Below are 22002 nucleotides of genomic sequence, written 5' to 3' on the forward strand. Positions count from 1 at the left end.
ATGTGGGAAAGTACCAGCTTCACTATACCCTTCTCTGCATTGCTGATCATAATTTTTTGTTAATTTGCTAGGCAAAGGCCGTCTCATCATGGTTTTAATTTGCATTTTTTTTTTTATCACTGGGGCAACATTTTTCCCGTATACGTTTACAAGTTCTAGTTATTCTTTTGTGCATTGTCTTTTTGATAGTGCTCACCCACCACAGCACATATGTACCTGTCTCTGCTGTGCCTGGTGACCTCAGCAGGCTCAAATGTAAAATTCTCCTTTTCTTTATCCTGAAGAGACCGTGCATCTGCTCCCCTATCACTGCACAGCAGTTGATCTTTATATTTGGGTTTGTAAGTTAAGCACCCCAGAGGAGGGTTAGCTCTCCTAAGGTGGTTTGCTTGTAAGTGCACCAGGTAAACAGTGGTGCTAGAACTGGGATCTTGGGTGTCTTGATAAACCAAGTCTTTCTTCGTATAGGTAAAGGGTCAGCTAAATGAGAAAGTCAAATGTTTCCAACTCAGTCATGTATTTAAACAAAAACAAAACTTTAAGGAGAATTCTTTAGAAAAGAGCCAGGATCTTCCTTGGGGACTCACAGCTGTCCTGGAGCCCCAGCCCAGCTCAGCATTAAGTGAACCCTTCCTCTTAGACATAAAAGCCTACTATTCACCTGTTAGAGGAGGTCTCAGTTTACCTCCCCAATCAGTTTTCTCTTGTGTGTCTTTGTTTTTATGGATCTTCTTGAGGAAAGGAATTCAGTTGGCTTCCTCCCTTCTTTCTAGGCAATACCTTGACCTACAAGCAATGTCTGTCTTAAGCAGCTTACAAGACCCTGGTTCACGTATCATATGTTCTCACTCAGAGGGTGACATCCCTTTCCACAAAACTTCAACCCACAGCTGACACAGAGAGCCCGCAGGTTCCCAGTGCCTTTGCCAAGCCCCTTGGTGGCCCAGGCGCCCTAGAACTGACATTCTGTGGGGGCCTCTTTCTTGACTCCACGAGGCAGATCCCAGCTCTGCCCTTCAGCCCCTGGGCGGCCCTCACCTCTCGTGTTTTCTGCAGTATCTGCTCCAGGAGGATGAGGAAGTGACCCGGGTCCCTGCTGACCAGCTCCTGCAGGCTCCAGCAGTTCAGACACAGCCCGGCTGCAAAGGGAAGGCCAGAGGTCAGTCTGGGGTTGGAGAGAAGTGGGGATCCCTGGGCTCTCACTGGAGCATTCCTTTATAAAGTAAGAGTCTTAGAAAATTCTGGATCAACACTCAACCCTATCATGCCCCATTAAGACATAATGACAAGTTTCTTATTCCTAAAAGCTCAAGAAACACAGAGAGGGGCAGGGCCGATGCGCTGGCCCCGACTCTGGTCCCTGTGCATCTGGAGAGCACCAGTTCTCCCACTGCCTGCCCTGTTTCCCACAGTAGGTGCTGGAACCTCCAAGATGCAGGGAAGGAGGGTAGAGGCAGAGCTGGCTGAAGATAAGAAGAAGAGCCATGGTGACCCCCACCCTCGCCCCAACACAAGGCTGAGTCTCTGACAGCCACGGGACTTCCCAGGACTGCCTGGAATGGAGCCCAGGAAGGGGAAGCTGCATTCATTTATATTTTGAAAGCTACAATGAACACTTTATCATTCTAACTTCCCCAGACTTTCCTTATTTTCTCAATTTCTGTTTCTCTACAGTCAGCAAGGGTAAACCCCTAAAAATGAAAAGGGTAGTTCCGGAGGCACACACGTGCGTGTGTGTGTGTGTGCGTGTGCACAGTGGGGAGTGAGAGCACTGGGGGCACAAGTGGCTAGACCGTGAGTTTCATGGAGCTCCAGGCCCCCTCATGTGCACGGGCTCCTCCCAAAGTCCTGGAGGCCCCTAACAGTGTGCTTCGTGTGGTCGTAGGTTTTTGTAAAATTTGTAAAAGTCAGATATTTTTGTATTTTACTTAATGATGGCCCTGTCAACTCTATAAGCGTAAAACCTGGGTAGGAGGCAAGAAGAAAAATACTGCCACTTATTGACCGCCTACTATGTGCCAGGCCTCTGCATACACTATACCCATTGAACCTGCCATCCTCCCTTGGAAGGTGGGAGGAAGGTGGTTCCTATTGTTAATATTTTCACTTTACAGAGAAGACAAGTGATGTCCTGAGAGGTTAAGTGACTCGCACAAGTTTTTATAGCCAGTGAGAGTGAATTTAATCCAGATTGGTTTAATTCCAAAGGCCAAGAAAAGCCTCTCAGAGAAGGTGATGTGTGAGCTGAGACCTGGATGAGAAAGGCCCAGCTGCACACAGTTCTGAGGGAAGAATTCCAGGCAGCAAGTACAAAGGTCCTGGGGTAGGAAGGAGCCAGGTATGTTCAAGGAGCAGTGGGTATCTCTCTCAAGGGGTAATTAGGGAAATAGGGGATAGGAAAAATCTTTACAAGCATAAGGAATTATTACAATTAGCCACCGGACTTTCAGAGACAGAACTGCCCCAGCCTGCAGAAACCGCCATTTCTCAGTCCTGGGGAACATGGAACATGAAGGCCCCCAGCTCCCTGTAAACAGAATTCTGGGGAGAGCTGTCTATGAATTCCCAGCTGTTCTTTCGGAATCAGCTGGTGCGGCATTTCTCAGCAGGTTCAATAGCTACCGTGCTCCTAGCATATGCTAGGGAAGCAGGATCCAGCCCTGAGAAGGGGGAGGGAGAGAGCATGGAGGAGAAACTGCCGCATACTGAGGGCCCCCTCTCCATCAGGTGCTGTGCCAAGCACCTGCCCAAGTGAGGTCCAGGGGTTTGCAAAGACACACAGAGATGGAACCAGAATCTGCCAGCTTCCATGCCCGGGCCAGTGCTCACTGCAGCCCCTGAGGCTTCCTTGGGCCTTAAGAGCACCTCCCTAGTTCCCGCAGACCTACCTGACCAGGAGGTGGAGCGGCGGCGGTTGAAGCTGAGTCCGTGCAAGCAGCGCTCCAGGGCGTGCAGGATGCGGTCCTCTGTGCACGTTGTGGCCCCTGGCTGCATCCTGAGTCATTGCCTGCATGGAGACAGACTCGGTCAGCCCGGAGACCCCCAGGTGTGAGAAGGACACGGCACTCACAGCCCAGTGCCACCAGCCTTGCTATTGCTTGGGTGCTGTGGGCACAGCATGGGGGGCTTACAGCTGCCTCCAGGGCTGGAATGGCCCCTGGGGGGTGCTGCTCTGAGTGGCAGGAAGGGGTGCTCCTGCAGCCCAATGGCACAATGCTACAGGAAGTAAGGGACAGGAGTGAGAGGTGCCTGCCCCATGAGCAGTGATGAGTGTCTCCAAGAGCCTGGGGAGAACCCAGGGAGTAGCCAGACCCAAGTAGGCTGGGCAGGAGGACCTCAAGGGAACCATCAGAACCACTTGGGGATTTTTTTGCATTTCCAGGCCTGCATCTCCCAACCCCAGGGATGGGCAGAGCACAGAGATCCCCCTCAGTGCACTGGGCACTCCAACGCCCCCCCAGCCTGCCACAACCTCTGCTTGGGTGCCAGAGCTGCGGGCACCTCTTCCTTTTCTGCCTTCACCTCCACTTTTGCCATTTTTCTTTCCTTTCTCTGAGGCTTGGCAGTGTACCAGTTATCCAAAGACCCTGATAGGCGCCCCGCCCTTGTCCTAGTGAGGAGAGACCCAGGGTGCTTAGCTCAGGCTGGAGGGCCACTGAGGAGGGGACTTAAGAGGGGGTTTTAGCACCAGATGGGGAACTGTGGAAAGTGCCAAATTCTAAGAGCCTCCAGAAGGTCCAGCCCTGCTTCTCAGTTATGTGGAAGGGTCCTCAGGGTCCCCTGATGTCTTAATGGTGGATGTGCTAGGTAAGCTTTCAGGACATGGAAGCTATCATGCCCCAGTCTTTGCCACAACTATTTCCCTAGGGAATTCACTGCATTTACTGGCCAGGCAGCCTCCACTGCTGGCCAAGCAGGCCAGGTGAGGGAGGGAAGCTGAAGAAGCAGCGGTCCAGCTCTGTGGAACTGGGGACAGACCAGGAAACCACAAGCAGAAGCACAAAGCTTAGCTGAGCCATGCAAACAACATGCAAAGAGTTATGTGATCTCAAGCTGGACTCAGACACGTGATGGGCAGTCAGCTCACAGGGGCCCCAGAAGGCACATCCCCTGCTCCCCCAGCCAGGGAGGAACCACCATCCAGGGAAACGTAGCCCTTGTGAGCTGTCCAGCATCACATCACTTCAGTGATGTCCCTGGGATGCAGCGGTCTGCATGCATTTATTCTTTCATGTCGTTAATGACCACCTACTATGTGTCAGGCAGTAGGGACACAGCATAGAATGAAGCAGGGTAGCTCCTTGGTAGGCGACAAACATTAAAAAACAATTTATCAGACAAAGAAAGAGTTCATCGCAGAAGGTGGCTATAAAGAAAGTGGTGGTACTGGGAGGGGGCTGGATGGGGAGCCCACTCTAGGTTGTCGGAGGTCAGTGAAACCTCTCAGAAGGGATGTTTGAGATGAGGCAGTCAGGAGAAAAGTTAGGGGGAAATGGCCCAGAAAGAGGAGACAGCATGTGCAAAGGTCTGGGCATAGGAACGAGCCTGCCAGGGACTGAGAGCCTGGAGCACAGGCCAGCTTTCCAGGTCCCACACCTTCCAGCTGCTGAGCTGGCTGACTGAGTTCAAAAACCTCTCACTAGTTCTTCAGGTCATGGACCTTGGGCATTTCCATTTGTGGCACCTCAAAGCCTGAAGATGCCTTCCAGGGCAACTTTCACAGTCTCCTTCGGGCCTTTGTCGGCTGATTCCCCATTGTAGTCCAGGCAGTGAGTCCGTGACCCTGAGCCAGGCCAGCAGAGTTCAGGTTTCTAGGCCCCTCCCTCACCTGGGCTGTGCTGTTACCTGGCCTGGATGCAGGTCCCTGGGAAGAGACACTTGTGATAAGGCCTCACCCTTCTGCCGTCAGTGGCAGCCCAAACGCAAGAAGCGTTCAAGCCTGATCCTGCTCAGGCTGGGGACTAACGGTACCTGCTGGAGGAGCTGGGACACCAGGCACCTTCAAGGGATGAGCTTGGGACATAAACGGCTAGCTGGCCGGAGTGTCATCAGCAGGTCTTTGTCTCCCCTGGCTGATGTCTTCCCTTGAGCCCCAGGGCAGGTTATTATTATTATTATTGATTTCAGAGAGAGGAAGGGAGAGGGAGAGAGAAATAGAAACATCAGTGATGGGAGAGTCACCGAATGGCTGCCTCCTGCACGCCCCCTACTGGGGACTGAGCCCCTGGCGTGTGCCCTGACTGGGAACTGAACCAAGATCTCCTGGATCACAGGTCGATGCTCAAATGCTGAGCCACACTGGCGGGCCCAGGGAAGGTTTTTGGAGGGAGCTCAGGGGTCAGCCCCCTACAAGTCCTTCATTTCACCAAAGGGGAAGCAGAGACCCGGAGGGGAGGAGGGGCTGCCTGGGGGGGGGGCAGGCTGGGATGATCAGCACGGGTGTCTGCAGACAAGGGTGTCAATTAGGACCGCCGTGTTCCCAAATGGTGCCAAGGCCCAGCCCTGAGGACAAAAGGTGCCTGATGACCTATCAGCTGAAGTTCTGGGAGTCCCAGTGAGCTGTCAGGGATGGGGACCAGCCACCGCACCGGGGGAGTGGTGGTGGCTGACTGGGAGGCGTTGGTGCAGAAGCGGAGCAGCGGCCACCGCCCTGCTCTGTGGGCACAAGGACACTGACACTGGGGAGAGGCCGGTTGCCAGCCAAGGACAGAGGGCCTTTAAGAGAAGCCAGTATCCAGGCTGCCGGCTGGGGACTCCGCCCTTCGGTTCTCAGTTCACTCTCCACGCAGCCAGCGCTTTTCCTTCTGTGCTCCCCGCCAGCCACGCAGGGCTGAGCGGAGGAGCAGAGGGGCAGCTGGCAGGGCCACTGCTGGTAAGGCAAAGACCTGAGCTCCCTGTGGGGAAGGGCAGAGGGGGACTCTAGAAACAAAAGCGGGACTTGAGCAGTTTTGCTGATACTTCACCCTGGAGGGCCCCCAGCATGAGGGAAGCTTAGCAGTGGAGGCCTGAAGGTTGGATCACCTTTGGGGGCAGCTGGGGGGGGGTGGAGCAGCAGGATGAAGAGCTGGAAAATCTGTGGCACAGAGAAGTTAAACAGCTGGCCTAAGGTCATGCAGCTAGGAGGCTGCAAAGCCGGGGTATGAACCCAGGGAGTCTGGCTCTGACCACTACCACACATTGGCCCTCAGCACCATCAACCGCAGTTACTAGAAGAAAAATAAAACCAATTTGTGCTTCCACCCCACAAGTGAAGACAATGAACTATAATATGATCTTGCTTTAAGTGGTCCCAACTCCCGGTTGCTGGGAATCTTGAGGCCACATGTCTGTCTACACAGCTGCTGCCTCCAAAGACAGGACCAGGGCTCATGGAAGCAGCATTCTTGGCTGAGCTGGGCGATGAGCACTGTGGCCCACGGCGCCCAGGTGTCTCCAGTCTGGAGCAAGCACTTTACCATGGGAACTGGGTGTAAACACACCCGCTGCCCAGCCAAGCTGCAATGGATAAGTCGGTTGGTTGTGTCACGAGGCAGGAATGAGTCACCCTGCTCTATTGCGCCCCACTATAGCTGATGCAAACACAAGATGCAAATGAACAGTCTCTGCCAAGGCCCTTTCTGCCTCAGCCCCATCCTTAGGGGTCCGAACGCAGTGTCCTTCACAGAGGCTAACGGCTGCTCCCCACACACCTCCAGTGCCTGCCGGCCCCTGCTCTTTCCTTCTCCGGCCCCTGGGACTTTCCCACCTCCTGGCCTCAGAGTTCCTGGATGCTCACTGGAGGCAGCCTCGGCCTCCTCCACTGATGGGCACTGGGCAGAGCTCCCAGTATGCCAGCCTTCCTGGCACTGGAGGCCATTTAGAGCTTGCCCCCAAGCTCCTCTTAGAGGCAGGACTTGCCCAAGGCCATGGGGGCCCAGCAGGGATCCTCAGTTGAGCTGCCCTGGGGGTTAATCCAGCTCACTGCCTGGTCCTTGGGCACCATCATTTCCGTTTGATGACTTAATCAGCAGCTGTTTCTTGTGACTCGTCAGCAGAGTCAGCAGAACTCAGTGGTTTTGAGGTGGAGATGAAGGGGGAAGAAAGTGGCACCTCACTCTCTCCAGTGATGATGCCCTGGCACCCATGCCAAGCCCCCCTCTCCACCCTGCTGCAGCAGCTCCATTGTGAAATTCAGTGGCTGCCGGGAATGGGAATGCCCCCACATCCGCGGTGGGGAGTGTTGAAACAGTCAACAGCGGGGATTGCCCCCATCTCCAGTTCCTCTTTTGAGCCAGTAAGGATGAGTCTTTACTGGGGACCCTGAACAGGACAAGGTGGTGTTAACATGACCCATTGATGCAAAACAGGGGTCATCTTCCCTGCTGTGCAGGACTGGTCAGAGGGGCAGGGTCTGCCTGGTCCCAGCTTCCTGGGGCAGCCCCACATGGGGCAGGGAAAAGGGCATCTTTTCTTGGGGGACTTCTCAAACAGGGGGGAATGGCAGAGTTGGAGGGCCCGCATATCATAGGGAGGGAAACACGATCCTCCAGACTCTGGCGGGCACCCCACACTGCTTCTCTGGTGTTCTGGAATATTCCAGGCCCATGCTTGGAAGCCTTAGTCCCACAGGGGGAGTAAGAGAGACACCAAGACTCTGACCCCACCTGCTTTGGTCCTGGGTCACTCCCCTGTGGCTTGACCTCCCTTCCGGTCCCCACTCTCCTCCTCATGACTTTTTAAGGCATAATCTCTTCTGAGACCTAAGTTTAAAGATTCTCACACTTCCAAAATAGGAGGTAAATAGCAGAAACTAAAGAGATCGGGATGCAAAGGGGAAAGAAGAGTAGTGAGACGGGGGTGGGAGTGAATGAGAAGCTCACTTTCCTGGGAATGGCTTTATGTATGGTTTTGACTCTTAGGACCACAGCAATATTCTACACACCCCAAATTAAAGAAAGAGCTCAAATGCAACAGGATCCTGGGGAAGGGTAAAAAATGAAATGCGAGCAATAACAAATTAACCTAACTGTGTTATAAACAATTACCATAAACACATTGAAAGGGATGGACCGTGAAACAACTAACCTGAGGAGCCCCTGAAAGTAGCACCTTGAATGGATCCTATAAGGCTACGGACAGAAAGGACTACATATAAACACTGTTTTCTAGTCACCACACCTGTTTCTCATAGGGATGTGGGCGAAAAATCCTGGCACTTCTTTATGTGTGTGCTAGGATTGAACAAAGAAGTAAATATATCACAGACCCTGAGAGTCAGTGTCTCGCTGTTGGAGAAAGAAGCTACCAAAAAAAAGGGTGTGAAAGTCTAGAATGAACCAACCTTATGGTGTTAGGCTGAAATTGGAGAGATCGGCATGAACTCATGGTTTTTAATGTATATACAGATAGATGCGTATGGAAGTAAGAAAATGTGTATATGCTTGGATTAATATGCATACATATATTTTCCACCTCTGTCTGCTGAGAGAGCCTAGAAGCGACAACGTCCCAGTAGCAGTGAGCTCCCCTAATGCCCAGACCTTGGTTTCTAAATACCGCTCTCTAATCAAAGGAACTAGGGCTCCTTAGAGAAATGGCTGATTCTAGGTCAGGGGCAGAAAACATACAAGATAAACCTGGAGCACCTTGGAGTGCCAGGAAACAAGTTAATACTTGCAGAAGGATAACAAGTGTCAAATGGACATGGGAGCTAGCTTGAAGGAGCTTTCAATGGCCAAAGCCAAAATAATTTGAAAAACACAAAACATATAATGAAAGGGCTGGGTTATAATTCATAGGTTGAAGTAAACACCCATGAGTCTACACTATTGTTATAAATAATAAAAATTTTAAAACAAATGCAGAAGAAACAGGTTTCCTTGACAAAAGAATTACAATTAACACATGTGAAGAATAAGAGAAATACAAAATCATCATTAGGCAAACACCACAGTAGCAATTTTACAGGCAAGAGCCACTAATGGATGCTAAAATCTATGGGTGAAAATCTGAGAGGAAACAGAATATTTGCATAATCTCAGAGTATTTCCCCCAAGAAACTGATCAATTATAAAGGGGAAGATAATAATTTTAGAGTGGAGAAACTCAGCACCACCTAAACCTTAAGATCAAAGTTAGTATCACCAATAAGAAGACATCAACAACACATATCCCATGATATGATGTATGATGCACTGAAAGGGACATGACATCATGTCTGTCGGATGCTTCCAAAAACACATAACTGCAATCTAATCATGAGAAAAGATCATTCAAAACCCAATAGAAAGAAATGCTATTTGACTGACCAGTACTCACCAAAGTGTCAAGGTCATAAAAGATAAGCAAAGACTGAGGAACTGTCACCGATTAGAGGAAACTAAGGAGACACAAAAAGCTAAATGCAATGTCACCATAAAGTGTTCATGCCCAGTTTGCATTTGTGTCTATCACTGATTTGGTGTCACCTAAGAGGATAGGACATGCCAGGTGTGATCTTGGAGTCTGCGAGAGCTCAAGGTTGATCAGAATGAATATATGGAAAATGTTTGGAATAGTGCCTGGCACAAAACAACCATTCAATAAATGCTGCCTATTAACTATCAGGGTATTTTCCTGACATATGTAGTTCTGCTGCCCAACCCTAGATGCCTTTGAGACTGGGCTGAGAAATAAAACACTCCCTGGATGATTCTATGCATAGTCAGGCTCCGAAGGTAATGCTTTCTATTTTACAAATACTACACATACACACACACTAGACTGTGAGATCAGGAGGGCACCTTAAGATACTCGAGTACAACTCTCCCATTCTACAGAGGAAAAATGGAGACTCTGAAGGACTTCCTCAGATTAGAGAGTGGCAAATCTATAACTAGAAATGGAGCCTAGAACCCACCCCAGGAGAGTCATGGCACCTCCTGCTTAGGTGGGAGTCTCACTGCTGCCCCTCAGCGAGTGACCTCAGCGCCTCTCCTCTAGGCTATTTTTGGAATCCTTCTGCAATTTCTCACATGTCAATTCTGTGAATTTAAGTTTTTGACAGTATCATTCACTTTAATCAAGATTTAAAATTTCATTAGCAAATATCTGAATCTAGAATTCCTAAATAAAATTTAAAATTATATCTGAATCAGTGATTTTAGACCCTCGTTCAATCTTAATGTTGTAATATTTTATATATATATGTGTGTGTGTGTGTATATATATATATATATATATATATATATATATATATATATTCTCACCCAAGGATATGTTTTTATTGATTTTAGAGAGAGAGGAAGGAGGAGAGAGGGAAACATCAGTTGCCTCCCATTTAAGCCCTGACCTGAGATCGAACCCTCAACCTTTTGGTGTAGGGGATGGTGCTCCAACCAACTGAGCCATGTAGCCAGGGCTTAATGTTGTAATAGTATGTCTTCTTTTAACTCAGGACTGATTTGTAGTAAGTATTTTTACACTACATCACCATTCTTTAAGTAATTATTTTTGACATTTATAGTAAATGTAATAACGAAAACAGCAACGTTTGTTTGTTTCATTGCTGGTTGTTTTGTTTGTTTAGTGCCACGCCATCCCTATTTACGAGTTCTTTATTGTGATTCATTTCTTGCTCAGCTGGGGTATTTCGAGTAAGTTCAGGAAGAGTGTGTGGGCAAGGTACTTTCTAAGACTATATGTCATATGTCATTGCTGAGGCTCACTATAAATTTTGGCTTTGCCAAATATAAAATTGGCACAATTCATTTTGTTCACCCCCAAAATGTTTATAGAAACCCAAAATAATCAACTGAAAAGCTGGCTATAACAAAAAAAATAGAATTAGGTAAGGGGGTTGGGTACGAATTAAAATAGAAATTTAGTTTATTCAACTTTACAAATAACAAGACAGAAGTTATGTTACAAGAAGACCCCCATATATAATAGCAACAAAAAGAACAAAAGAAGAAAAAACAAACTTTACAAATGTGCAAAATCTGAATGAAATAAAACTTTTGATGGACATAAAAGCAGGCAAATAACTGGAAATGCACACCCTGTTGTTAGACATATAGAATTAATTCAAAATGGGCCAGAGACAAAATGTAAAGAGCTTAAACTATAAAACTTTTAGAAAAAAATCTAGGTGCAAAGCTTCATCACATTAGACTTGGCAATGGTTTCCTGGACACGACACTAAAAGCACAAGCAACAGAAGAAAAAATAGATAAAATGGATGACCGATAAAAAATAGATAAAATTTGAAACTCTGTGCATCGAAAGAAACAACAGAGTGAAAGGGAACCCTACCGCATAGGGGGACATTTTGCAAATCATATATCTGATAAGAAGTTAGTTAATACCAGAATATGTAAAGATCTGCTATAAACTCAACAATAACAAAACAAACAACCCAATTTCAAAATGGACAAAGGACCTGACTAAGCATCCCTGCAAAGAAGACATACAAATGACCAATAAGCACATGAAAATATGCTCAACATCACTAATCATTAGGGAAATGAAAATCAAAACCACAGCGCGCTCACACCTGCCAGGATGGCTCCATCAACAAATCAACAAACAAGCGCTGGCGAGGGGGTGGAGAAAGGGAGCCCTGGTACACAGCTGGTGGGAATGCAGACTGGGGCAGCCACTGTGGAAAACAGGATGGAGGTTCCTCAAAAAATTAAAAATGGAGCTGCCTTTTGACCCAGTGATCCCACTCCTGGGAATATATCTTAAGAATCCCAAAACACCAATCAGAAAGAACATATGCACCCCTATGTTCATAGCAGGTTGTTTACAATAGCCAAGATCTGGAAACAGCCCAGGTGCCCATCAGTAGATGAGTAGATAAAAAAGCTGTGATACATTTACACAATCGAACACTACAGGCTGTAAAAAAGAAGGAAATCTTACCTTTTTCGACAGCATGAATGGACCTAGAGAGCATTATGCTAAGTGAAATAAGCCAGTCAGAGAAAGACACGTACCATACAATCTCATTTATATGTGGAATCTAATAAACAAAATAAACTGACAACAAAAGAGAACCAGAGGCATAGGATACATGGAACAGCCTGACAGAGGTCAGAGGGGAAGGAGGTGGGGGGAGTAGCTAAAGAACATATACACACAGCCCGTGGATACAGACAACAGAGTGGCGGAGGCCAGGGGAGGGGTGGCGGGGGCTGGGTGGAGGTGGGCAAAGGGGGAGAGAATGGGGGATATTTGTAATAGCGTCAACAATAAAAAAAAAAAAATAAGAAAAAGAAAGAAAGAAAGGAAGGAAGGAAGGAAGGAAGGAAGGAAGGAAGGAAGGAAGGAAGGAAGGAAGGAAGGAAGGAAGGAAGGAAGGAAGGAAGGAAGAAAGAAAGAGAGAGAGAGAGAGAGAGAGAGAAAACCTCACAATGAGATACATCTTCACACCCATTAGGATGGCCATTATCAAAAACAAAACAAAACGAAAACAAGTGTCAGCAAGGATGTGAAGAAGTTGCAACCTTTAGGCGTTGCTGGTGGGGATGTGAAATGGTGCGGCCACTGTGGAAAACAGTTTGCTGGTTCCTCAAAAAATTAAAAATAGGATGACTACAATCCAATAATGCCAGTTCTGGGTATACATCCAAAAGAACGGAAAGCAGGTCCTTGAACAGACATTGCACACCCGTGTTCACAGTGGTATCATCCACAATAGCCAGAAGGGGGAAGCAACCCAAGGGGCATGGACAGGTGAATGGCTAAGCCAAATGGGGTTTCTACAAACAGTGGAATGCCATCTGGCCTTGAAAGGGAAGGGAATCCTGACACCTGCTCCAACATGGATGAACTTTGAGGACATGGTGCTAAGTGAAATAAGCCAGTCACAAGAAGATGACTATGATTCCACTTACGTGGGGTACATAGGGCCTCTTCGCGTCCTAGAGAGTTCTAGGCTGGGCTCAATGGGACAGGAAACAGAGCGGTGGTTGCCAGAGGCCGGGGGAGGCGGGGAAGGGGGTGCCATGTTTAATGGGCACCGAGTTTCAGTTTTACAAGATGAAAAGAGTTCTGGAGATCAGCTGCACGATGTGAAAGTACTTAACACTGCTGAACTCCACACTTAAAAATGGGTAAGACAATACATTTTAGGTCAAGCGCATTTTACTACAGTGTTTAAAAAGAGCTAAAAAAGAATTAACGTCTTTATGATATTATATAGGAATGTCAATTGTCTTTAAGTTTCAGTCTAGAAAACAGGAAGGGAGGGAGGGAGGGAGGGAGGGAGGGAGGGAGGGAGGGAGGGAGGGAGGAAGGAAGGGAGGAAGGAAGGGAGGAAGGAGGGGAGGAAGGGGCTGTTCTGTGTCAGGTACTATACTGGGCACTGTCACCTGACTGTCTAGTCTAATGAGCATACTCACCCCATAACATGATCACAGTTGTCACAATTCCTGCAGTACAGGGAGTTATTTGCCCAAGTTCCAGCGGTCGCCGTTCCCATGGCCTGAGCTGGAAGCACATCAAAGTCGGCCTGACTCCCGAAGCCCACGTTCCCTCCTTTGCCATGTTCACAAGAAATCATTTCTACGGGCTTCCAGACAAGAGCCTGAGAATGCGGTTTCGCCTCTGCGTTATAGTTGAGGCTTCCAGGGAAGACGTCTTGCATGAAAAGTGCCTGAATTCCTTCTCACTGTCAGTGATTCATTCCCATGGCGTAGGGTTACTCACTTCCTCTGTCCTACCTTATTTTTCAAGATGTAAGATTCCCAGAGGGACAATTAGCTAAGAAATGAATCTATTACGGCAGCAACAGGGGATAGTGGGCAGAGGAAGGACTCCAGGGCCAGGAGAGGGAGGAAATGTGAAAAGGTAGGTGGAGACGGCGTGGGGTGGGGCAGGGGGCAGGAGGGGGCAGGGTGAAGCACAAGTGTGCACAGAGGGGACCCGCTAAGGGGGCACAGATAAGCCTCTGCCTACTTCCCAGCTTTGCTCATGTTCTTCTTTACCAAGGAAAGGGCCCAGGAATGCTCAGGAAAACCAAGCGGTGGTTCAGACCAAGAAGAAATGAGATGAGAAATGGAGGAGGTAAGGAGAAAGATGCTAACACGCATACAACAGTGACTCTCTGCCGGACAATGTGCTTAGGGCTTGAAGCACGTGACCTCATTGATTCTGAACAACTCACTAAAACTCTGAACATCCAGGGATGGGGAAAGTGCAGCTCCAGGTGGTAAAATGGCTTTCCCAAGGATGCACAACAAGCAAGCAGCCCAGGCAGAATTTGAACCCAGGTCTGTCTGGCTCCCTTCTGCCCAGGCAATCATCTGGAAGAGTACTGAAAAGAAAACACGATGCCTGCAGTCGCCTTTGCATATAATAATTATAATAATAGCAGCTAATGCTAATTGAGAGCTTACTATGTGCTGGGCACTGTCCTGAGTGTTTTCTATGAATTAACTCATTGAATCTATATGAGGAGGGTACCCTCTTATTTCCCATCTTAAAAATGAGGAGGCAGGCACAGTGTTCTCTTGGCTGGTAAGTGATGTAGGTACTTTTTTGGCATGTCCTAGGCAATTTTGCTTCTCTATGCACATGAAAGGAAACCATAAATGGAGCCAGAGATGGGTGAATTGAAATGACTGCCAAGATGGGGAACCAGAGAAAGACTAAGAATTTACCAAGGTATAAACTCGAGGCAGCAACCAAATTCTACGGGCCTCTAGGCTAACCCATGGGCACCTGGCCCTGGAGACTGTCCAACCCAGCCACCTTTCAAAGGTAGAGCCTCCCTTGTTAGCCAGCAAATGCTCACAGAATGCCAAGGCAGAAAGTGAAGTAGATGTAAAAACTCAAGAACGGCCAATTACACGTGTGTTGGCAGCCAGCCGATTTTTCGGGATGTGGAAAAGGACTGTGGTTGTGACAAATTGCACTCATCACAGGCTGCTCGCTCTCTGCAGAATCATTTTCCGTTTGTAAGACAGGCATGAATACTTCATAGTTTGGGGCAAAGAAGATTTTATGGAGCACTATGACTTCCAGATGCTCTACTAGTGGAAAAAATGGGGCACAGATGGGTCTAATCCATCATCTCCTCCGCTGGCCATCTTTTCTCCCCTCCCAGGGTGAAAACCATGTAGCACCCCATTGTCTCTCTGTTAATCCAACAGCAGGTAATTGCTCTCAGACACAGGCATATCCATCTTCTTTAGTCTCCTTTCCTCTTCACCTCTTGCCCAGTTATATAAGAGGAGTCTCTCCCCTCTCCCCTCTGCACCCCATTCATGAATACGGCTTATTCATGCCAGAAAAACTTCTCTAACAAGGAAAGAAACCATCAATGTTTGTGGACAGAATTGAAATCAGACACTCCTCCTGATACTTGGTGTGATTTTTACAGCTTTTTATGAAACAGACACCGATTTCAAGAGTCCCACTTAGCCAACCTAGAACTCCCTGGCACTCTGAGGGGCGATTTACTGTGACACGAGGACAGCAGGCATTGACGCAATCTCTCCCAACTTCTTACCAGATATACCCATGAAGACTAGGACAAAGGAAGACCATGGGCACAGGGTCCAAACTGAAAACCAAGGACAAAGGGAGACCATGGGCACAGGGTCCAAACTGAAAACCAAGGACAAAGGAAGGCCACGGGCACAGGGTCCAAACTGAAAACCAATACTGACAGGCTGGAGTCAAGGGCTGACACCATGTCTAAACCAGATGGAAACGGATTAAGGAAACCTAGACTTCAGTGCGGGGCAAAATCTCTGCAGAAGGTGGGCAGCCTTTTCAGATATTTGATCTCCTTCTGTCTTTTCCTTCAATGAGAACTGGTGGGTCACATTTGCTGAAAGGCGGAAATTTGGGAAGAAGACAATTTGAGAGGGGAAAACAAGCGTCCTACTTTGTCCCGGTGATCGCCCAGTTTGACCCCAATGGGGAGGTCTGGGCGGCAGCTCTGACTTCGGGAGTTAACTGAGTGCACTGGTCCCTGACACTGTGAAGTGTGTCGGGGGAGGGAGGCGCCCAGGGCTCAGCTCTGGGGTGCCCGCTGTTAAGAGGCGGCACATGAAGAACCAGCAAAAGGGCGCTGAGAAGGTGCAGCTCATAAAGTGAGAGGACAACGTGATGTCACAGAAACTCCAAACAAGAGTGTTTCAAGGAGGGCGTGTGGAAAGCTGCTGCGAGATCCACAGAATGAAGGCAGAGGCGCGGCCACTGGACTTGGTGACACGGAAGTTTTTTGTAGCCTTGGAAGAGTAAGCGGAGGGTGATAGGACCTAATGGAACAGGCAGAGGAGACAAAGGGAGGTGGGAGAGAGGCAACTCCTCTGAGTTTTGCTTAGAAATGGGGTTTATGAGATGCCTCAGTATCCTTCTGCTAACTTCCTTTTGGTTCCTTACATAGCACAAGTTCATTTCTGGTAATTTGACCAAAAGGACCCTAAGATGCCTCTAATTATGTTTTTTAAAGATCTATATCTACATCTAAAAAAAACTATTCTATCTGACCACTTGCCAAAGTGTTAACATGTGGTTATCTTCAAGAGGCAGGATGAGATATAGTTTTTATTTTTTCTATAAACATTTTAATAACACATTTCACGCATTGTTGTGATCACACAGATTATAGGTGTTAAGTATATAAGAAATGAACAATGGTTCTGGGAAAGTGGAGTAGATGTACTTTTCCCTATTCCTCCTGCTAAGTACAAATACAAACCTGGGACATGGATATAAAAAACTAACATAAAAAAGACTCTGAAGGTGGAGAGAAAGCAGACCAGGTAGAGACCTTGGACCAAGAAGCAACATGGTGGCAAAATCCCTGGGATTTCTTTTTGCCTTGTATATCTTAGACTTAGAGCTAAAGAGCCTCCAAACTGGAAACACCAATGGGTGCAGACAAAAAAAAAAAAAAAAGCCCCCAAAGAAAAGCCTACTCTCTCTAGCCAAAGGACTAGGAAAGGGATAGTTTAGCAAGACAGAAAACTTTAAGACAATAATCTCTCTATTCCAGCCAAAACCTGCAGAAAAAACTATAGTACCATCTCCACCAACAAAGGCCTAGATGGGGAGTGTAGTCTTCACTCTGGTCAGGCACCCCTATATATAATGAGGTTAGGGGTGCCCTAACCATGGGTGGTATCTGAGAAATCCAAGTAGGGGGCCAAACTTTTCATACTCATTGGCAGTAATGAGCTCCCTTCCACCCTCCTATCAGTGGAGACCTCTGGGGAGCCTAGACTTTCAGCCCACCAGACAATAAAGAGCACCCATCCCTGGGGCGGTGTCAGAGGAAACCTAGCCAGGGAGTCAAGACTTTCACTACTGCCCAGTGGTAATGAAATCATTTCCTCAACCCTGTGGTGTCAATGGACAGTGATGAGGCACTTCTGTCCCGCCCAGCCAGGAGGGTATTAGTGAAGGCCTAATGGGAAGCCAGAATTCCCACTTCCCCCAGCAGTAATAAGCAGCACCTCCCAGATTTCAGTGGAAGCTGAGAATGGGATGTGGATTCCCATCCTCCCCTGACAGTAATGAGGCGGCGTCCCCCACCCCCGTGCCCCCTTTCAGGGACATGTTAGAGAAAATGAAAGGTTTAAATAGATCCAGAGCCTCATAACTCTCATCATACCCAAAATGTCCAGGTTTCGATAGAAAATAACTTGTCATATCAAGACCAAGGGAGAGCTCAAACTGAATAATAAAGGCAATCAACAGATGCCAACAGCAAAATGACAGGTGTTAAAATTGTCTGAAAAAGATTTTAAAGCAGCCATCATTAAAAATGCTTCAATGAACACTATAAACAAATGAAAACTAGAAAAGTCTCAGCAAAGAACTAGGAGAGATAAATAAGTATCAAATGGAAATTTTAGAACTGAAAAATACAATAAATGAAATTTTAAAAAACTCAGTGGATGGGCTCAACAAGAAGAATGGAGGGGACAGAGGGAATGATCAATGAAATTTAATTTAAAACAATAACTTTATCCAGTCTGAACAACAGAGAGAAAATAAACTGAAGAAGAATTAACAGAGCCTCAGAGATCTGTGGGACTATAACAAAAGGTCTAACATTCATGTCGTCCGAGTTCCAGAACTGAAAAAGTACTCAGAGAAATAATGACTGAAAACTTGGCAAATCTGGCAAAATATATAAAACTACAGATTCAAGGAGCTCTGTGAATCCTAAACAGGATAAAGCCAAGAAACACACACCAAGACACATCATAGGCAAACTTCCGAAAACTAAAGACAAAGAAAAAAATCTTGAAAGCGGCAGGACAGGAACAATACCTCCCCTTAGAGGAGAAACAATTCAAATGACAATGGATTTCTCATCAGAAGTCACAAAGGCCAAAAGGCATGGAACAACACTTTTCAGGAGCTGAAAGAAAAGGACTGTCAAACCCAGAATTCTATAACCAGTAGAAATGTCTTTCAGGAATGAAGGGGAAATCAAGACATTCTAGATGAAGGAAAACTAGGAGAATTTGTTACCAGTGTATATACCTTAAAAGAATAGCTAAAGGGAATTCTCTAAACAGAAAGATTATAAAAGAAAAATATCTTAGAACATCAGAAATGAAGAAAGAGCATGGCAAGAGAAAATCTAGGTAAAGACAATAGACTTTCCTTATCTTGAGTTTTCTAAATTATGTTTGATAGTTGGATCAAAAATGATAACATTGTCTGATGTGGTTCTAACTATATGCAGAGTAAATATCTAAGACAATTTTATAACAAATGGGAAAGGTAATGGGGCCTAAAGGGAGGTAAGGCTTCCACACTTTATTAGAATTGGTAAAATTATGACATCATTAGACTGATAAATTATGTATATATAATGTTACTCCTAGAATAACCACTAAAAATGCTATACAAAGAGACACATACAAAAAACATCGATAAATCAAAATTAATTCTAAAAAATATTCAAGTAATCCATAGGAAAGCAGAAAAAAAAACCCACACAGAAATGACAATAAAAACAGAAAACAAATAATAAATAGCAGATTAAAGCTTAAGTTTAATAATTACATTAAATTTAACTGGGCTAAACTTACCAATTAAAAGACAGAGATTGGTAGCGGATTACAAAACATGCCCCAACTATTTGCTGTCTACAATAAGATTCATTTCCAAATATAATGATACAGGCAAGTTGAAAGTAATAAATGTATGAAGATATATCATGTAAATGTTAATCAAAAGAAAGCAGAAGGGGATATTTTAGTACCAGATAAAGCTGACTTCAAAGCAAGGAAAATTACCAGAGACAGAGAGGGACACTATATAATGACAAAAAAGTCAATCCACCAAGAAGATATGGTAATCCTAAATGTGATTTCACCAAACAACAGAGTTGTCAAATATGTGAAGTAAAAGCTGATAAAACGGAAAAAAGAAATGGACAAATCCATAATTATAGTTGAAGACGTCAACATCCCTCTCTCAACAACTGATAGAACACGAGCAAGGATACAAAAGAACTCTAATACCATTGGCCAACGACCTAATCAATATTTCTAGAACACTTCAGCCAACAACAGCAGAATACACATTCTTTTCAAGTACCCATGGAACATATACCAAGTTAGAACATATCCTGGGCCATAAAACCAACTTCAACACATTTAAAAGAATTGAAATCATAGTGTGTTCTATAACCACAATAGAATCAAACTAGAAAGCGATAACAGAAATAAAAAAGAAAATCTCCAAGCATTTAGAAACTACATATACAGCTAAATAATGGGTCAGAGAGAAAGTCTCGAGGTAATTCCAGAAATACATTGAACAGAATGAAAATGAAAGGAAATTTATAGCACTAAATATATACATTAGAACAGCCACGTGGCCCAGCAATTTCACTCCTGGGCATTCATGTCAGAGAAATGAAAACTTGTGTTCACACAAAAACCTGTACATGAATGTTTACAGCACCTTTATTCAGAATAGCCCCAATCTGGAAACAACCCAGATGGCCTTCAGTGGGTGAAGAGTTAAACTAGGGTACATCTCTGTACCCTGGAATGCTATTCGGTGGTAAAAAGGAAAAGAATTATTAATATGCACAACATCCAGAAAATTATGCTGAACTAAAAAGCCAGCCCCAAAAGATTACCTACTATATGACTCCATTTCTATTACTTTTAAAAAAAAATCCTCACCTGAGGATTTATCTTTATTGATTTTAGAGAGAAAGGAAAAGAGAGGGAAACATCCATGTGAGAGAGAAACATCAATCAGTAGAGAAACATTGATGTGAGACAGAAACAGCCATCAGTTGCCTCCCATATGAGCCCGACCAGGAATCAAACCCATAACCTTTGGTGTACAGGACAATGCTCCAATCAATTGAGCCACCCTGCCAGGGCAATACATAACATTTTTGAAATGACAAAAATCATAGAATGATCACAGGCTGGGAGAAATATTCACAATACCTATATCTGACAAACTTGTATTCCAGAACTGAACAAATAGGAACAGCCGCTTCACAAGAAATATCCAATGTCGATAAACACATAAAAATATGCTCAGCATTAGTCATCAGGGAAGTGCAGATTTAAAGCTGTACGAGATTACACTACACCAGAACTGCTAAAATTAGAAAGACGGACGACACCACGCTGGCGAGGATATGGAAGGACCATACACTACTGGTAGAATCATAGAATGGTGCGATCACGTTGAAAATCAGCTTGGTATTTTTATAAAGTTGGCAAATACCTATCCTTTTGACCCAATAATTCCACTTATTTACCCCAAATACACGAAAACACATGTCGACAAAAGAGACTTGTGCAAAAATGTTCATACCAGTTATATTCCTAATATATGTGTAGTAACAAGTACAAGGACAAAAAACATGTGTGGATAAAGCCGGACACAGGTGTTTTACGGTTCCATTTACAGGAAGTTCTAAAACAGGCAAAACGAATCCATGATGAAATAATCAAAAAGGTAGTTGGATCTGGGAGGCGCCGGGAGAGACGACCAGGAATCGGGACGAGGGAACTTTCTGGGATGATGGAAATATTCGATATCTCGATAGGAATATAGGTTACGTGGGTGTATGGATTGTCCACAACTCATCAAACTGTACAATAAAATTTGTGCATTTCACTGTATGCAAACCGTACCTCAATTTAAAAAATTTTTAAAGTCATATAACACTAAGTATATAGAATAAATCTTCAAAGTTTTCTTAGCCTGACCATTTAGCTGTGCCCCACACACACTCTCTCTCTCTCTCTCTCTCTCTCTCTCTCTCTCTACCTCAGTTTGGCCTCTTACCCTTCCAGGCCTTTTTAATGCTTCCATATGCCCGCATCGATAGCCGCACACATGCATTTCCTGCTCACACACATGGGATCACAGCACAGACACTGTTCCATGCAGAGCTGTCTCCCAAAAAGTGCATCTGACTGCCATTCCCTTCCTGCCCCTTAAAACTTTCTGATGGTTTTGTCCCAATGCCTTAGGACACAGTTTGACCTCCTAACCCGGCTCACACGACCCCCAGGGGTCTGGCCCTCCTTCCTGAGCAGCCTCAGGCCCTCGCTGGGCCTCTCCTTAAGGAACCCTCCTGCGCGTGCTCCCTCTGCCCGAGACGCCCTCCGCCTGAACCGTTTCCACCGGCTGCCCCTGCTTTTGATGTGGCTCCTAATGTGCATTTTTCTGTCTTCCATTTACAAGGTCACTTTTTCAGGGAAGGCCTCCTGAGGCTCCCCCGGGCTGGGTTGGGGGCCCACCCCACCCTCTCTGTTTCCTCTAGGCCTGTGTTTTAACTGTTTTGTTTTTTAAATTTTTATTTTACTTACTGATTTGAGACAGGCTTTGACTTGTTGTTCCACTTACTTATGCATTTCACTGGTTGATTCTTGCATGTTCCCTGACCAAGGCTCGAACCCACAACCTTGGCATATCGGGATGATGCTCTAACCAGCTGAGCTGCCTGGCCAGGGCTGTAACTGTTTTCTCTACTGGACTTTCAGCTTTGATGACAGTGGCCCTCCACCAGGCTAACGGTTCTAG

The 22002-nt window shown here is 46.0% G+C and overlaps 1 protein-coding gene across 2 annotated transcripts in view; it reads right to left on the minus strand.

Moving 5' to 3' along the window:
• Positions 1–22002, minus strand: part of PIK3R5 (phosphoinositide-3-kinase regulatory subunit 5) — a 66466-nt gene that overhangs the window by 20678 nt on the left and 23786 nt on the right. For both annotated transcript variants that reach the window (XM_081162507.1, XM_081162506.1), the window contains exons 2-3: positions 2889–3007; positions 1039–1139 (exon numbers count right to left, since the gene is read on the minus strand). In XM_081162507.1, coding sequence (XP_081018633.1) covers positions 1039–1139; positions 2889–2994 — 207 coding nt within the window. In that variant the 5' untranslated portion in view covers positions 2995–3007. The remainder of the gene's footprint in view (positions 1–1038; positions 1140–2888; positions 3008–22002) is intronic.

Source organism: Miniopterus schreibersii (genome assembly GCF_964146895.1).
Source record: "Miniopterus schreibersii genome assembly, chromosome: 16".
NCBI lineage: Eukaryota > Metazoa > Chordata > Mammalia > Chiroptera > Miniopteridae > Miniopterus > Miniopterus schreibersii.